The sequence below is a fragment of the Pan troglodytes genome, chromosome 1 (genome assembly GCF_028858775.2).
Source record: "Pan troglodytes isolate AG18354 chromosome 1, NHGRI_mPanTro3-v2.0_pri, whole genome shotgun sequence".
In the NCBI taxonomy this organism is placed as follows: Eukaryota; Metazoa; Chordata; class Mammalia; order Primates; family Hominidae; genus Pan; species Pan troglodytes.
Genome location: NC_072398.2, coordinates 35841306 through 35855914, shown reverse-complemented (window position 1 = coordinate 35855914; position 14609 = coordinate 35841306). Strand labels below are relative to the sequence as shown.

Sequence of the window (14609 nt, the reverse complement as noted above, 5' to 3'; positions counted from 1 at the left end):
GTTGCTGAATGGAGTAATTTCAGTGTTTTGCACAGGAATGGCTCTTTTTCTTTTTCTGGTCCGTATGACTTTTGCTTTAAGACTATTGCTCAAGCTATTTTGTAAGTTTGGGGTTCTCCCACACAAGTAGATTGACTAAGCATTGGTTAAAAGGCTAGGCACCTGAGTACCACTTACATGTTTTACTTTCCAAGTTCCAACCTAACTACTTATAAACTTGAAAGTAGTCATGAATTGTGGGTTACCTGTAGTCAAATAGTAGGGTTTTTTTTTTTTTTTTTCAGTCAATTGGAAATGAAAGGGCAGGTATTGGCAAGGCTTTGGGACTAATTTAATGCCATTAGGAAAGCACAAGATAACGTAAGGGCTAAAAGCCTCAAAAAAAAAAAAAAAAAAGGTGAAATGAGGAGTTGTTGCTGATTGGTGCAGGAACCTGAAAGATGACACCTGAAAACTCAAATTACATTTCAGGAACTTGTGCTGGCGAGAGATAGGGATAACACAGATAAAAGTGTAATTTGTAGATATTCTAAAATCCCTTATCTTAGCCAATAGTTTCAGCCGTGGCTTAAAACAATATATCTATCTGTACTTTAGCAAAATGGGTGGATTTGCATTTCACATGCTCCTCCTTTGGTTGAAAACAACTGATTACATAGGAAAGAGAAGATGATACTATAAACTAGGTCTTCGTTCTCCTACAATGTGACATTGGACAAGGCATTTCGTCTCTCTGGTTTCTAACCTGCAAGTAAAAGGATGATTAATATTGGTTTAGATAATTTTTAAAGTTCCTTTAGAACCTGAAGGGTCTTTATTTCTACAACAAAAAAATCACCCATGAGGTAGAATTGGCTATACATTCTCAAATGTAAAAAATTAAGCAAAATGCTGATCTAGTAGGTTCACATAACTTTTAAGTAAAGCATCTTGAAGGTGTCCCTCTATCAACTGAAGAACAAATGTCTGAGTTTAATATATGACTGCATAAAAAAAAATATATGCAACCGCAGTAGGTGACCAAAGGGATAAGTAACTTTCAGGAATTTTGAAAGCCCAGTAGTATTTAGTATATGCTCTCTCAGCATTAAAAAGGTCACCTTGCTAATACATGTTAATTTTGAAAGTTTAATTGACCTTTGGAATTTTAATATCAACCTTTTTTGGTGTGGTTAGAGGTTGGAGCAATCACTGAAGAAACTGAAGCCTGTGATTGGTGGAGTTTGGGTGCTGTCCTCTTTGAACTTCTCACTGGCAAGGTAAGCAGTGGCCTGGACGTTTAATAAATTTACTCAGATGCTACCTTGATTTCAAATTAAGAACATTAGCCTTCATCCTTAGTTTTTAAATCAGGGACTAAGCAAGAAAAACTTTGATATCGAAAGCAAGTAGAGGAATGCAAGTTTATCAAGAGTCCAGATTTTTTTTTAAAGTTGGATTGCATTACATTGAATAAATTGATGGTAAAGTTATTTTATGTCACAATATTTCATAGTGAAATATGACTAAAACTTTTTTCTTTTAATTTTCCATGATTCAGCTTTAACAGGGTCAAATCTGTAAGGTTTATGTAAGGATGTATTAAAATTCTCTGGATGTTTTAAACATATTGTCTGAAACCAGGAGATAATTCTTATTTAAGAAAATTAACGTAGATATTAAAGTTAACATTATCTTTTTCTCAGTACCATAAATTTTTCCTATCTGTTCTAGCTTAAGGACAGAAATTATACTCTCAGATGAATGACTTTTGAATATGATGTTTGAGTTAGTAGACTTTAATAAAGTATTGTGCAGATTGCCTCCTGGGAAGAAAATGAAGGAAATGAAGGAAATGAACAGTTACACTTTTGTAAATAGTCATCTACCTACGTGTGTAGATAATACTGACCTAAGATTGCTGGGGAGTTTACAAATCACCTTTACATACATTTAAACTGTAAAGTGCTATATATGTATGTAAAGTATTATGACTAACAAATTCTAAACTCTGTAGGGTTTTTAAAACATTAAAACATTTTAAAGGTATCAAATCCCTTTTTAGTTTTGTGTATAATTTAAGCTTTTCTATAATATTCTGAGCCATTAATTTTATAACTAAGGACGACGGGACAGTAGCATAAGCTTATGATGTGATCATGGTGATTGTCTTCATTTCAGTTAAAAGTTCTATAGGCTCACAGCCCTCATCCTAAACTGCTTAGGCGGCACTGTGTTGATTACTACACTTCCAGTTAAAATGGTTGTTGAGCTCTCTGTACTTGCTGTCCATAAATCCTATGATAGAACAAAATATGATGTTATTTGGGATAAGAAGTGTACCTGATTGATTGTTTCAGACTCTGGTTGAATGCCATCCAGCAGGAATAAATACTCACACTACTTTGAACATGCCAGAATGTGTCTCTGAAGAGGCTCGCTCACTCATTCAACAGGTAATTTAACTGACCTATTGGTCGGGTTTATCAACCATGCAGATTAGCAGAGCCCACAACTCCAAAACCTTAAAAAGAGATTAGTTTGGAGCAAGAAAAACCCATTTAACGTAAAACAAAGACACGTTCAGAATTAATACTGTATATTTTCAGGCTTTTGCTATCATCAAAGTATTGATGGGGTCAGAGAGTATAGTTAAAACTTCTTGGTATTAATTTTTTTCCCAAAAATTTAGGGCTCACAGTCATTTCTGTATATTTGTGTAACTCTGTGATTTGAGTATTGCTTTTAGCTTGTCTGGGGCTGCTCTAATTTTGCAGTTACATTTTGTAACCTTATATGAATGGCTATTTTCAATTTTTAATTCTTATTTATAAGTTTACTCAGGTTATTTATAAAGCTACTCAGGTTGCTTAGGAGAGACATATTAGAAAATCTTGTCAAGTTAGATACTTCATCATTGGTGGAACTTGGGCGTTGGTGTCAGTGATTATATTTCTGGTGGCTTTGAAGAAAGAGACCATTGATAATTAAAGTTCAGTATCCCAGAGACAGGCTTGGAACTCCAGTGAACTTCTTAGATTGATTCCTCATGCTTAAATTACTCTTCTAGTTTCGTGTAGTGAATTTTGCTGATATTGAGGGTTGTTAGTACTCTGGTGTGACAGGCCCATTGCTGGGCTATCAGCAGGAACAAGAAGGCCTGGGATCCTTATACTTTTATGAAAAATATAATGGAAAAAGTTCCTTGAAAAAGATCAAGAACTAAAATTATGTAATGAAACATGGATTAAAAAAAAAGTCAGGGAAAACAAAAATTAAAAGAGGGCAGGGGAGCATATATTAGGAAGATAATTGACTAGTATTCTCTTGAAGAGTGATTTTGCTTTCATTCAACAAATATTATATACAAGGCACAGTGCTATAAGCTACAAAGGTAAGACAGGTAAATAACCATACCACATGGAAATTGATAAAGGCTGTCAAAGAGTTTTAAAAAATACTGTGGCAAGTCAAAAGAAGGGGGCGGATGTAATCAGTGGAGTGGTAGTATTAGGGGAAGTTTTTGTGGAATGGATGCTACTTTTGCTGGGCCTTAGGATTTCAGCATGGCAAGGATGTGGGGAGAATAGTCTCGGTGGAATGAATGGTTTGAACAAAGGCAAGGAAGGAGTCTGAAAGACCCAAGTTTAGGAAACAAAGTTTGATTTATCTGGAATAGAGAGATAAATAAAGGTATGGGTGATAGGTGAGCATAAAAAAATAAGTTGGGGTTTTCTTATGGGGTTCTGTCATCACAAACACAAGAGTAACGTGATAATATTTAATTCATTAAAATTTGAGATTTGGAGTTTGTGGAGAAGAGTAAACAGTTTAGAGTTGTACTTCAGGAAGATTAATTTGCCCAGAGTATGCAAACTATAAAGAAACAATCAGGTTGGAAATGTTGAGATGAGAATACCTAGAGCACTTTAGATTAAGAGGTAATGAAGAGATACATAAAACATTTCATTCTAATGGAGAAAAAAAGAACAGCTATTCATTTGATTTCATCTTATTCGTTGTGGCACGAGATAAATTCCAAGTATTTTTCAGTAAGTAGTTTAGGAAAGACTAGCAACTGCTATTTTTTGTTTCTCTTCCTTAAAGAAGTAGTCATTATTATATAATATTAAAAATAGAATTCCTCATAATAAGTTATCAAGTTCTGCTTTTGTCTTTATTAGAAGTTAGGTTGTAAAGGAATCTAGGCTTAAGATATGGTAAGTCCCCAAACTCAGATATGTATAGCTTATATAGTAAATCAGCATTATGTCATTGGCCTGCCTAAGGAAACTACCACTCATGTTGAGGAAACATCATCAGGAAAGGGAAAAGGGGTCTCTTGGCATGATTAGCAATTTGTCATTTTGACTTTCCTTTTCCACTACCTCACAGGTCATAGAGGTCACTTTAAAAAAAAATCACAAAATGATTTATATGGAAATAATTCTACGTGGGGAAAATTTTCTCCTCTTTGGTCTTTTAGCTCCTTGCTTTGTTCTTAGATCTCATAATCCCCTGTACCCCTGGTTCAGTTATCTGTCCAAGTCAAGCAAATGGTGCCAAAGTAAACATAATTACATTTTAAATGCAATCTTAAAAAAGTCCCTCAGAGCATGTATGTTTGTGCTTTAGCATGTACATTAGTTAATTATGACACAGTTGCTTGGTCAGTTTTAAGAAATTATGTGAGGAAAAGACCAAAACAAATTTTCGTGCCCTCATTGCTCAGCTCTGTTGCCTGTTCTTCAGGAGAAAGGAGGTTGGCAGCTGCTGTCTTGGGTTCATTAACTTGAATGTGCCACTGGCTGACATTTTCTTAAGCAGTAGAATCTTTGTGTGACCTCTCTTGAGGTGTGCTATAGCCTTTAAAATGGCAGAATAAGCAAGATAGTCATAGTTAAAACAATTATACTTTTGCCTATAGATTTATACTTGCAGATATATAGAGGAGTTCGTGAACTAATTAAATTGACTTTAGTAAAAGTCAAAATATGAACCTTTAGAATTTCACATTTAAAGTATATTTTAGAAAGAAGCCAGTTATTTATAATGAAGAAGAAAGAACTTACATGTTTATGTGTTTCCTGAAATACTAAATATAATTGTCATTGCAGTTAATTCTTAAAAATATTTGAAATGTTAGATTTATATTAAAATGTTTGGTGCCTTCCACATTTCAGTCAGTAGACATAAATTGTCTGATTGTGAAAGTGGATTTGATATATGTGGGATATTCCTGTGATGTTTGTTTTATAATAATAGCTTTTCTCTTAACAAATCGTAGCAACTACTAATATAAAAATTCTTTGAGCAATTAGGTTTAATAAACAGTGTAGTATGGTTCAATTTGAGTGCTAGAAATAATTTCAAGTAAAAGACTGTTAGTATAGTCTTTTGAAGTGTATGCTTCACTCCCCTTATGGATTTGGTAATACCCAAGTGAAGTAATAGATTCTTAGCATTTGCAGATCTCACTTTTGTGAGGCAGTGTAATGTTGTTGTTAAGGCATGGATTCTGGAATCAGAATGCTTGAATTCAAATCTTTGCCACTTACTACCTGTGTTATCTTAAACAAGTTACTTAATTTCCCTGAGCTTCTGTTTTCTCAACTATAAAATGGAGATAATAGTAGCTATTCATAGAGTTGTGAGTTAAATGAGTTAACCTATCATAAGCACTTAGAATAAGTACCTGGCATGTGATAAGTGTCGTGTATATCTTTGTTATTATTATTGATAGGACAGTGACGAACATTCATGACACAGTAATTTGCAATTTGATGAAGCATATATTGGAATTATAGGGCTGCTAATGAAGAATGAGGCTATTGCTATTGACACAGGTCAACAAAATTCCAAAAAAGTAGTGGACTGGCATATAATAGGCAAACAATTGATACTTATACAAATAATTGAATTATGAATGAAAGAAAAATTAGAAATAATGAAAAAGAGAAGAAATAGAAGTTTTGGTTAACATCCAAGAGTGGAATTTCCTATATATTGGACTACAAATGTTGTAAATAAATAATTTAATATTTCAGTTGCACTTGACTACTTTCTGTGGAAACAAAATATGTACTGTCAGTATTCTTAAATTTGAGTGGCTGTGGCTTCATGAGTTAGTTGGCAGAGTTTCTTTCCCCCAAAAAGTATGAAGTTAGACAGATTTGGTAAAAAACCAGTCATTTCAGTGCTCTGGAAATGGATCAAAGGATACAACAATCTGAAAGGTGTTTATGCTTAAAAAACAGCTGAACTGGCCAGGCATGGTGGCTCATGCCTGTAATTCCAGCACTTTGGGAGGCCGAGGCGGGTGGATCACGTGAGGTCAGGAGTTCGAGACCAGCCTAATATGATGAAACCCTGTCTCTACTAAAAATACAAAAATTAGTCGGTTGTGGTGGTGGGTGCCTGTAGTCCCAGGTGCTTGGGAGGCTGAGACAGGAGAATTGCTTGAACCTGGGAGGCAGAGGTTGCAGTGAGCCGAGATCGCGCCACTGCACTCCAGCCTGGGCAACAAGATTGAGGCTCCGTCTCAAACAAACAAACAAACAAACAAACAAAAAACAGCCGAACTCTGGGCAAGAACAGTGGGACTCTTGACCCAGGCCTGCTTTCAGTCTCCCCTTCCTGCTTGGTCAGGTGCAAAGGTTCTGCCAGGGTAGGGTAAACCATGAGGACTGATCCTGAGGCTGTATAAATGTGCACAGGAACAGGGAGTGGGCCCAGCAGAAGGTAAAAGCCAGGGCAGATGTGGTTTTGTGGCCTAAACTTTGAATGTGTTCTGCTATGCGTTGGCAGAGAACAGAAGCTTGAAGGGCTGAGATATTTGAATACAACCTCTGTTCAGTCACTGGTTGACCCATAGGCTATACAGACACAGGGGTGACCCTGAGAAAGCCAACTTAAAAAGAAAAAAAAATGTGGAAAGTTGTCAGCAGCTGCACATTACAATGCAGTGGGAAGGGGACTTAGCAGCTTTACAGATCTAACTGAAACAAGTTACCAAACAAAGAACAAACAATCCAACAGCAATGATAAACTTCATGGGGAAAAAATCAGACTCTAGAGTTGCTAAAATATACTATCTAAAATGTCCTGTTTTCAGTGAAGTGTAGTGTAAGACATACACAAAAACAAAAAAGTATGTCCCATATTCAGAAAAAAAAAAATCAGTAGAAATTGTCTCTGAGTGTACCCAGACACTGGATTTACGAAGACTTTAAAGCAGCTATTGTAAATATTTCCAAAGAACTAAATGAAACTGTGTTTAAATTATTAAAGGAAAGTATGACAAAAATGAATCAACAAAGAGATTCTGTAATAAGGAGACAGAAAGTATATTTTTAAAAAACAGAACTAAGTAGAAGTCACAAGTTGAATAATACAATGACTGACATGAAAAATTCACTAGAAAAAAAATGAGTGAAGTGGCTAACAGCAAATTTGAGATAGAAGAAGAAAGAATAAATGAACTTAAATTAATAGAAATTATTGAATCAGAAAAATGGACACAAAAATTGAAAAAAATGAACAGGACTATGGAAATCTGTAAGACAATAGCAAATGTACCAGTATACATATAATGATAGTCCCAGAAGGAGAGGAGAAAGGGAAAGGGACAGCAAAAAGAAATAATGGCTAAAAACTTTCCAAATTTGATTAAAAACATTAACTTATGCATCCAAGAAACTCAACAGACCCTATGTAGGAAAATACAAAGAGGTCTACACTTCAACATATTTAGACATATCCACACTTAACCAAATTGTTGAAAGGTAAAAACAAGAAAATTTTGGAAACAGTAAAAGGAAAATAACTTACATAGAAGGAAGCATTAATGTCTAACTAATTATCAAAAACATGGAGATCAGAAGATATTGGAATGACACAGTCAAAGTGCTGAAATCAAGAAGCAGCAGTAAACCAAGAATTCAGCAAAATTATCCTTCAAAAATGAAGGTGCATAAAGACATTCCCAAATATAGAAAGACTGGGAGGATTTATTGCTAGCAGAACTGCCTTACAAGAAATACCACAGGAATTCCTTCAGGCTGGAGAGAAATGACACACCAGGTAGTAACTTAAGTCCAAGGAGGAAATGAGGAACACTGAAAATTGTAGATATGAGTTCATAGAAAAGACTAAAAAATATATATATTTTATTTATATATAATATATTTTATTTATATATTATATTTATATATTGTATATATAAATATATATTTTTTATTTAAAAGACATAAAATTGCATGTAGCAACAATTATAAAACCATGCTATTGGGATTAACATATATAGAAGCAATATCTAAATATTTTTGACAATAATAGACAAAGGAAGGGGGCTATGGTAGAGCAAAGTTTCTACCTTTTGCTAAATTAAAGTTACTATTATTTTGAAGTAGATAAATGATCTTATAAGATAAGTGATATATTAAGTGATAAGATGCATATTGTAGGGATACAGCAACCACTTAAAAAAAAACCTAAAAACTAAATACTAAATGAAAATTAGTAGAGAAACTAAAATGGTACAGCAAAAAGCATTTAACACAAAAGAAGGCAGTAAAGGAAGAACAAATAAGACAGTAAATCTAGGAAACAAGTAGCAAAATAGCAAATATAAACCCACCGTGTCAATAAAGTGAATATCTAAACATGCCAAACCAAAGGCAGATTCTGTTAAGCTGGATCTTCTGTGCGTGAGAGACACACCTTAAATTCAAAAACACAAACAGATTGAAAGACAAAGGATGGAAAAGGATAAACCATACTAACAGTAACCACGAAAGAGCTGGAGTGGCAATATTAAATATCAGACAAAATGGATATTAAGATAGATTTACTAGGATCTGACACATGTTTCATAGTGATAGTACAGGGGTAGCTGTAACAGTTACAAATGTATATGCACTAATAATGACCTCAAAATATAGGAAACAAAACTGAACTGAATTGAAAGGAAAAATAGACAATTTAGTAATAGTAAGTGGAGGCTCAATACCCCATTCTCCATGATTTATAGAAAATTAGCAAGGACATTGAAGACTTGAACAAACTGTAACTGACATGTATAGAACACTTCACCCAGTGACTGCAGAACACACATTCTTATCAAGTACACACATTCTTATCAAGTACACACAAAACAATCTCCAAGATCGATCACATGCTAGGCCATAAAACAAGTTTTAGCATTTAAAGGAATTGAATTCATACACTGTATTCTGAATTACATTGTACACTGATTATAATAACCATAACAATCAAAGTAGAAATCAACAAGAGGAGGAGATCTGCTTAATCCACAAATATTTGAAAATTAAAACAGTATACTTCTAAGTTATGTATGGGTCAGAAGAAGAAATACCAAGGAAAACTAAAAAAGGTTTTAAATGGAACGAAAAGGAAAACACAATGTATCAAAATGTATAGGATGCAGCTAAATCAATTCTTAAGGGAAATTTATGGCTTTAAATGCCTATATCAGAAAAAAAGGGAAGGTTTTTAATCAGAATCTTAGCTTGCACCATAAGAAACTATGAAACAAAGCTAGATGTGGTTGTGTGCTCCTGTAGTCCCAGCTGCTTGGGAGGCTGAGGCGTGAGGATCACTTGAGTACAGGAGTTCAAGACCAGCCTGGGAAACACAGTGAGACCCTGTCTCTAAATTTAAAAAAGAAAGAAACTATGAAAAGAAACTGTAAAAAGCAAAGTAAATCCAAAGCAAGCAGAAGAAAGGAAGCAGAAATCAGTAAGATAGAAAACAGAAGAATAAGAAAAGTAAAACCACAAGGTAGTTCTTTGCAAAGATCAGCAAAATTGGGAAACCTTTAGCTGGTTCCAAACTGTGCATAAAAAGGCAAAGGACCTATAATGTCCAAAACAATTTTGCAAGAGAACAAAGTTGGAGGACTTACACTATCTGATTTCCACACCAACTATAAAACCACGATAGTTTTAAGACCACAGTGTTTTTCTAACAAATGGCACTGGGAAATTGAATATGCACATGCTAAAAACAAAATGAACTTAGACCCTTCATACTGTTTGCAAAGGTTAACTCAAAATAGCTCATATATTTGTATATAAGAGTTAAAGCCATAAAAATTGTAGAAGAAAACAAAGGAGAAAATCTTTGATGTTGAGTTAGGCAAAGAAGTATTAGATGTGATACCAAAAGCATGGTCCATAAAAGGAAAAATTGATAAAGTAGATTTCCTTAAAATTAAAAACTTGTGCATTCAAAAGTCACCATTAAGAAAATGAAGACAATAGAGTGGGTGTGGTGGCTTATACCTGTAATCCCAGCACTTTGGGAGGCCATGGTAGGAGGACCTCTTGAGCCCAGAAGTTTGAGACTAGCCTTGACAACATAGTGAGACCCCGCCTCTATGAATAAATAATAAAAATATAAAAATTTTAAAGAAGGAAAATGAAGACAAGTCACAGACTGGGAGAAAATATTTGCAAATCATGTATCTGATAAGGGACTTATATTCAGAATATATAAAGAACTCTTGTAATTAAGTAAGACAGACAATTCAGTTTTAAAATGGGCGGAAAGTTAGATATTTCACCAAGAAAGCTATTTGAATGGCTAACGAGCACATGAAAAGATGCTCAACATTATTAGTTGTTAGGGGATGTAAATTAAAACCATAACAAGATACTACTAAGTTCAGGAGAAGGGCTATTATCAAAATGACAGTACCAAGAGCTGAGGATGTAGAGAAACCGAAATCCTCATACATAAAGGTTTGTGGGAATGTAAAATGGTACAACTACTTTAGAAAAGTTTGGCAATTTTATAAAAAGTTAAACATAAGCTCATTATGTGACCCAGCAATTCTGCTTCTAGCAATGTAATCAAGAAAAATGAAAATATATGTCTACACAAAGACATGTACATGAACGTTAATAGCAACATTATTCATTATAGCCCCAAACTGGAAAGTCTAAGTATCTAAAAACTAGTGAATGGATTAATGAAATGTGGACATCCAAACAGTGGAATACTAAGAAAAAGGAATGGCCTGTTGATACCTGCTACAGTGTGGATGAATCTCAGAAACATAATGATAAGTGAAAGAAGGCAGCGGCAAAAGACTACATATTTTATGATTTTACTTATATGAAATGTTCAGAAAGGGCAACTTTATAGAGACAAAAGGCAGGTCAGTGGTTGCCGAGGGCTGGGGATGGGGGTGGGGATTAACTGTAGATGGCATGAGGAAACTTTTTAGGGTAATCAAAATGTTCTAAAACTGGATTGTGATGCTAGTTGCACAACTCTTTAAATTTACTAAAAGTCATCAAATTGTACACTTATAAGGGATGAATTTATATAAATTATCCTTCAGTAAAGTTGTTAACACAAAAATTTGACATTATTAAACCACAAAATTTTTTTTTACTTATTTTACACATGATTCCTATTTCTGAAGAAACCAAAACTTGTTTCATTCATTATATTAAATTATTTCATTTGTGTCAACTATGCCAAAGACTAGTGATTTTGGAATACTAATCAGCTTATTCACACTTTAGGTAAAGTTTAGTCTCAATACATACATAGTTGATTAGGGGTCGAAAGATTTACTGTGCTTCCCAAATTTTCTAATCATGAAGGAAGTAACTGGCTATCTCAGAATCTAGTGCAATATCTAATTAATGTCATGGTGTACTTTTGGGGTAGGAAATTGATAGGTATAACTATCCTATTATATTACATGAGGATGAGGGAAACAAAGTAAGTTACTCAAGGCCATGTTTCCCATCAGTTGAAAAGCCATAAACTCAGTTCAGGTGTCTCTCACACCCCACAGCTAGAATGGTATTAGACATAGCTCCCTTTCAAGAAAAATGGTCACTTGGCTATTAATCAAGACTGCTTGTTACCAGGGTTGAATTTAGAAGTTGTTTCTTTTCAAATATTGGTTTTCCTTTGATTTGCCAGTTGGATTCCTGTTACTCACTAAGTCCGTCTTTTTTTTAGCTCTTGCAGTTCAATCCTCTGGAACGACTTGGTGCTGGAGTTGCTGGTGTTGAAGATATCAAATCTCATCCATTTTTTACCCCTGTGGATTGGGCAGAACTGATGAGATGAACGTAATGCAGGGTTATCTTCACACATTCTGATCTTCTCTGTGACAGGCATCTCCAGCACTGAGGCACCTCTGACTCACAGTTACTTGTGGAGCACCAAAGCATTTGGATAAAGACAGTTATAGGAAATGGGGGGGAAATGGCTAAAAGAGAACAATTCGTTTACAATTACAAGATATTAGCTAATTGTGCCAGGGGCTGTTATATACATATCTTCAACCAAGGTGTGATCTGAATTTAATCCACATTTGGTGTTGCAGATGAGTTGTAAAGCCAACTGAAAGAGTTCCTTCAAGAAGTTCCTCTGATAGGAAGCTAGAAGTGTAGAATGAAGTTTTACTTGACAGAAGGACCTTTACATGGCAGCTAACAGTGCTTTTTGCTGACCAGGATTGGTTTATATAATTAAATTAATATTTGCTTAATAATACACTAAAAGTATATGAACAATGTCATCAATGAAACTTAAAAGCGAGAAAAAAGAATATACACATAATTTCTGACAGAAAACCTGTACCCTGATGCTGTATAATTAATGTATGTTGAATGTGGTCCCAGATTATTTCTGTAAGAAGACACTCCATGTTGTCAGCTTTGTACTCTTTGTTGATACTGCTTATTTAGAGAAGGGTTCATATAAACACTCACTCTGTGTCTTCAACAGCATCTTTCTTTCCCCATCTTTCTATTTTCTGCACCCTCTGCTTGTTCCCTCATATTCTGTTCTTCCGACTCCTGCTAACACACATGCAACAAAAAAGGGAAGGGAGTGCTTATTTCCCTTTGTGTAAGGACTAAGAAATCATGATATCAAATAAACATGGTGAAACATTAGATCTCTTCTTCATTTGATAACCCTCCCCCCTTTTTTTCCTTGAAGAAATGCCTCTGTTCCTTTCCTTGTGAAATATTATCAGTTTCTACCATTGCTTCTCATGCTTGACTTTGTTTTACTTTTTGGCTTGGTATACTAAGAAGCAAAGGATCTCATCTAAATGGAATTGAATGGCAGTCCTAGTTTGTTACTTATGGTGATGAGATTTTCAGATTTGAACTAATCTATTTGACGTGATTTAGAAAGAATGTAAGTATTCACACATCTCCAAACATTTGTATTTGTTACTTCTTTTTGTTGCTAAGGTAGCTCCTGTAGTTATGCATTGTTGCAAAAATTTACAAATGTTTTAAAAGTGTTAACATCTGTTTTTTTTTTAAATGTTAGCCAAAGAAGAAGTCACTATTTCCAAGTTAGAAACCACCAGAAATAATTGAAATTTTTGATATGTCCTAATCTTCTTTGTATTTTTGAGATCTGTGTGAGAGCCCAACCCCACTCCAGGAGCATCTGTACAGCTTCCATCTGCCATCGACCAGGTCCTCTCATCAAATTAAATGGAACAGAAAATGCTCTAGTGAAACAAAGGAAATGTGCAAGCATTTTTCCTTTTTCTATTATTCTATTTCCCTTTTTCGTTTTTGGCCCCCTTATAATCCAAACCCCAGCTGAAAGACTGCAACAACACCAGGTTGGGGAGCAGGTCACCAGGATCATAGTTCAGTCAAAATGACATCACTCCCTGGAACTAGATTTCAACTCACTAGTCCCCTGGCCTCATAACAGGAACTTATGCAGGTGAGACACAAGAATGACTTCCTGTGTAGGACTAGTAGGAAATCTGCAAGTACTTAGAGCTGGCCATTACAGAACTTCCTTCCAGAAGTGCCCTGTGACATGAAAGTAGGACTTCACAACTAAGGTGAAGATCCCTGCCCTACCACATGATTTGAGTCTCTTGGATTCAAAGGACATTAATGTCAACAGATGGTTGCCATGTCAGTCTGTTGACACAATTCCATTGCTTCAGTTTCTCCCCTTTTCTCTCTATATGTTTGGTTGGAGCTTGTGCCTAATGTAAATACATCATTCATAATTAGAATGGACATTAATTATTTTAGTAATAAACACAGGATAAATAGCTTTGGGGTGATGAACCAGAGTCTGTTTTTATTTTATGGTGTGTACATATTTTAAGCTGTACTTCTGTGAATGGTACTGATTTTTGTGGTGGTTTTTTTTTTTATATTTTGTTTGTTTAAGCAGAAGAGTGGAATATGGGGTCAAAATCATAAAAGAAGTTGCCATGAGTGTTTCTCATTTGATTTTTTTATTGTAAAATATACATAACATAAAATTCACCATTTTATCCATTTTAAAATATACACTTCAGTAGTGGCATTAAGTACATTTTTGTGCGACATCACCACTATCCATCTCCAGGACTTTTTCGTCACCTCAAATGGAAACTCTGTACCCACTAAACAATAACTCCTCCCCATTCCACACTCCAGCTCCTAGCAACCACTATTCTACTTTCTGTCTCTATGAATTTGACTGTGACTGTTCTAAGTACTTCATATAAGCAGAATCATACAATATTTGTTTTTTGTCCTTATTTCACTTAGCAAAAAGTTTTCAAGGTTCGTCCATGCTGTAGCATTTATCAGAATTTCCTCCCT

General features: G+C 34.7%; 1 protein-coding gene across 44 annotated transcripts in view; it reads left to right on the top strand.

Moving 5' to 3' along the window:
- The window catches only part of RPS6KC1 (ribosomal protein S6 kinase C1), a 213609-nt gene extending 199539 nt beyond the window's left edge, over window positions 1-14070 (top strand). For 43 of the 44 annotated variants that reach the window (XR_008537244.2, XR_001712482.4, XR_010150500.1 and 40 more), the window contains 3 exons: window positions 1177-1259; window positions 2340-2435; window positions 11983-14070. Coding sequence is in view for 40 of the 44 variants with exons in the window: in XM_016938511.4 (XP_016794000.1) it covers window positions 1177-1259; window positions 2340-2435; window positions 11983-12093 (290 nt within the window). In the remaining 4 variants the exon portion in view is untranslated. The remainder of the gene's footprint in view (window positions 1-1176; window positions 1260-2339; window positions 2436-11982) is intronic. The other variant, XR_010150499.1, reaches the window with a different exon arrangement.
- The last annotated feature ends 539 nt before the right edge of the window (window positions 14071-14609 follow it).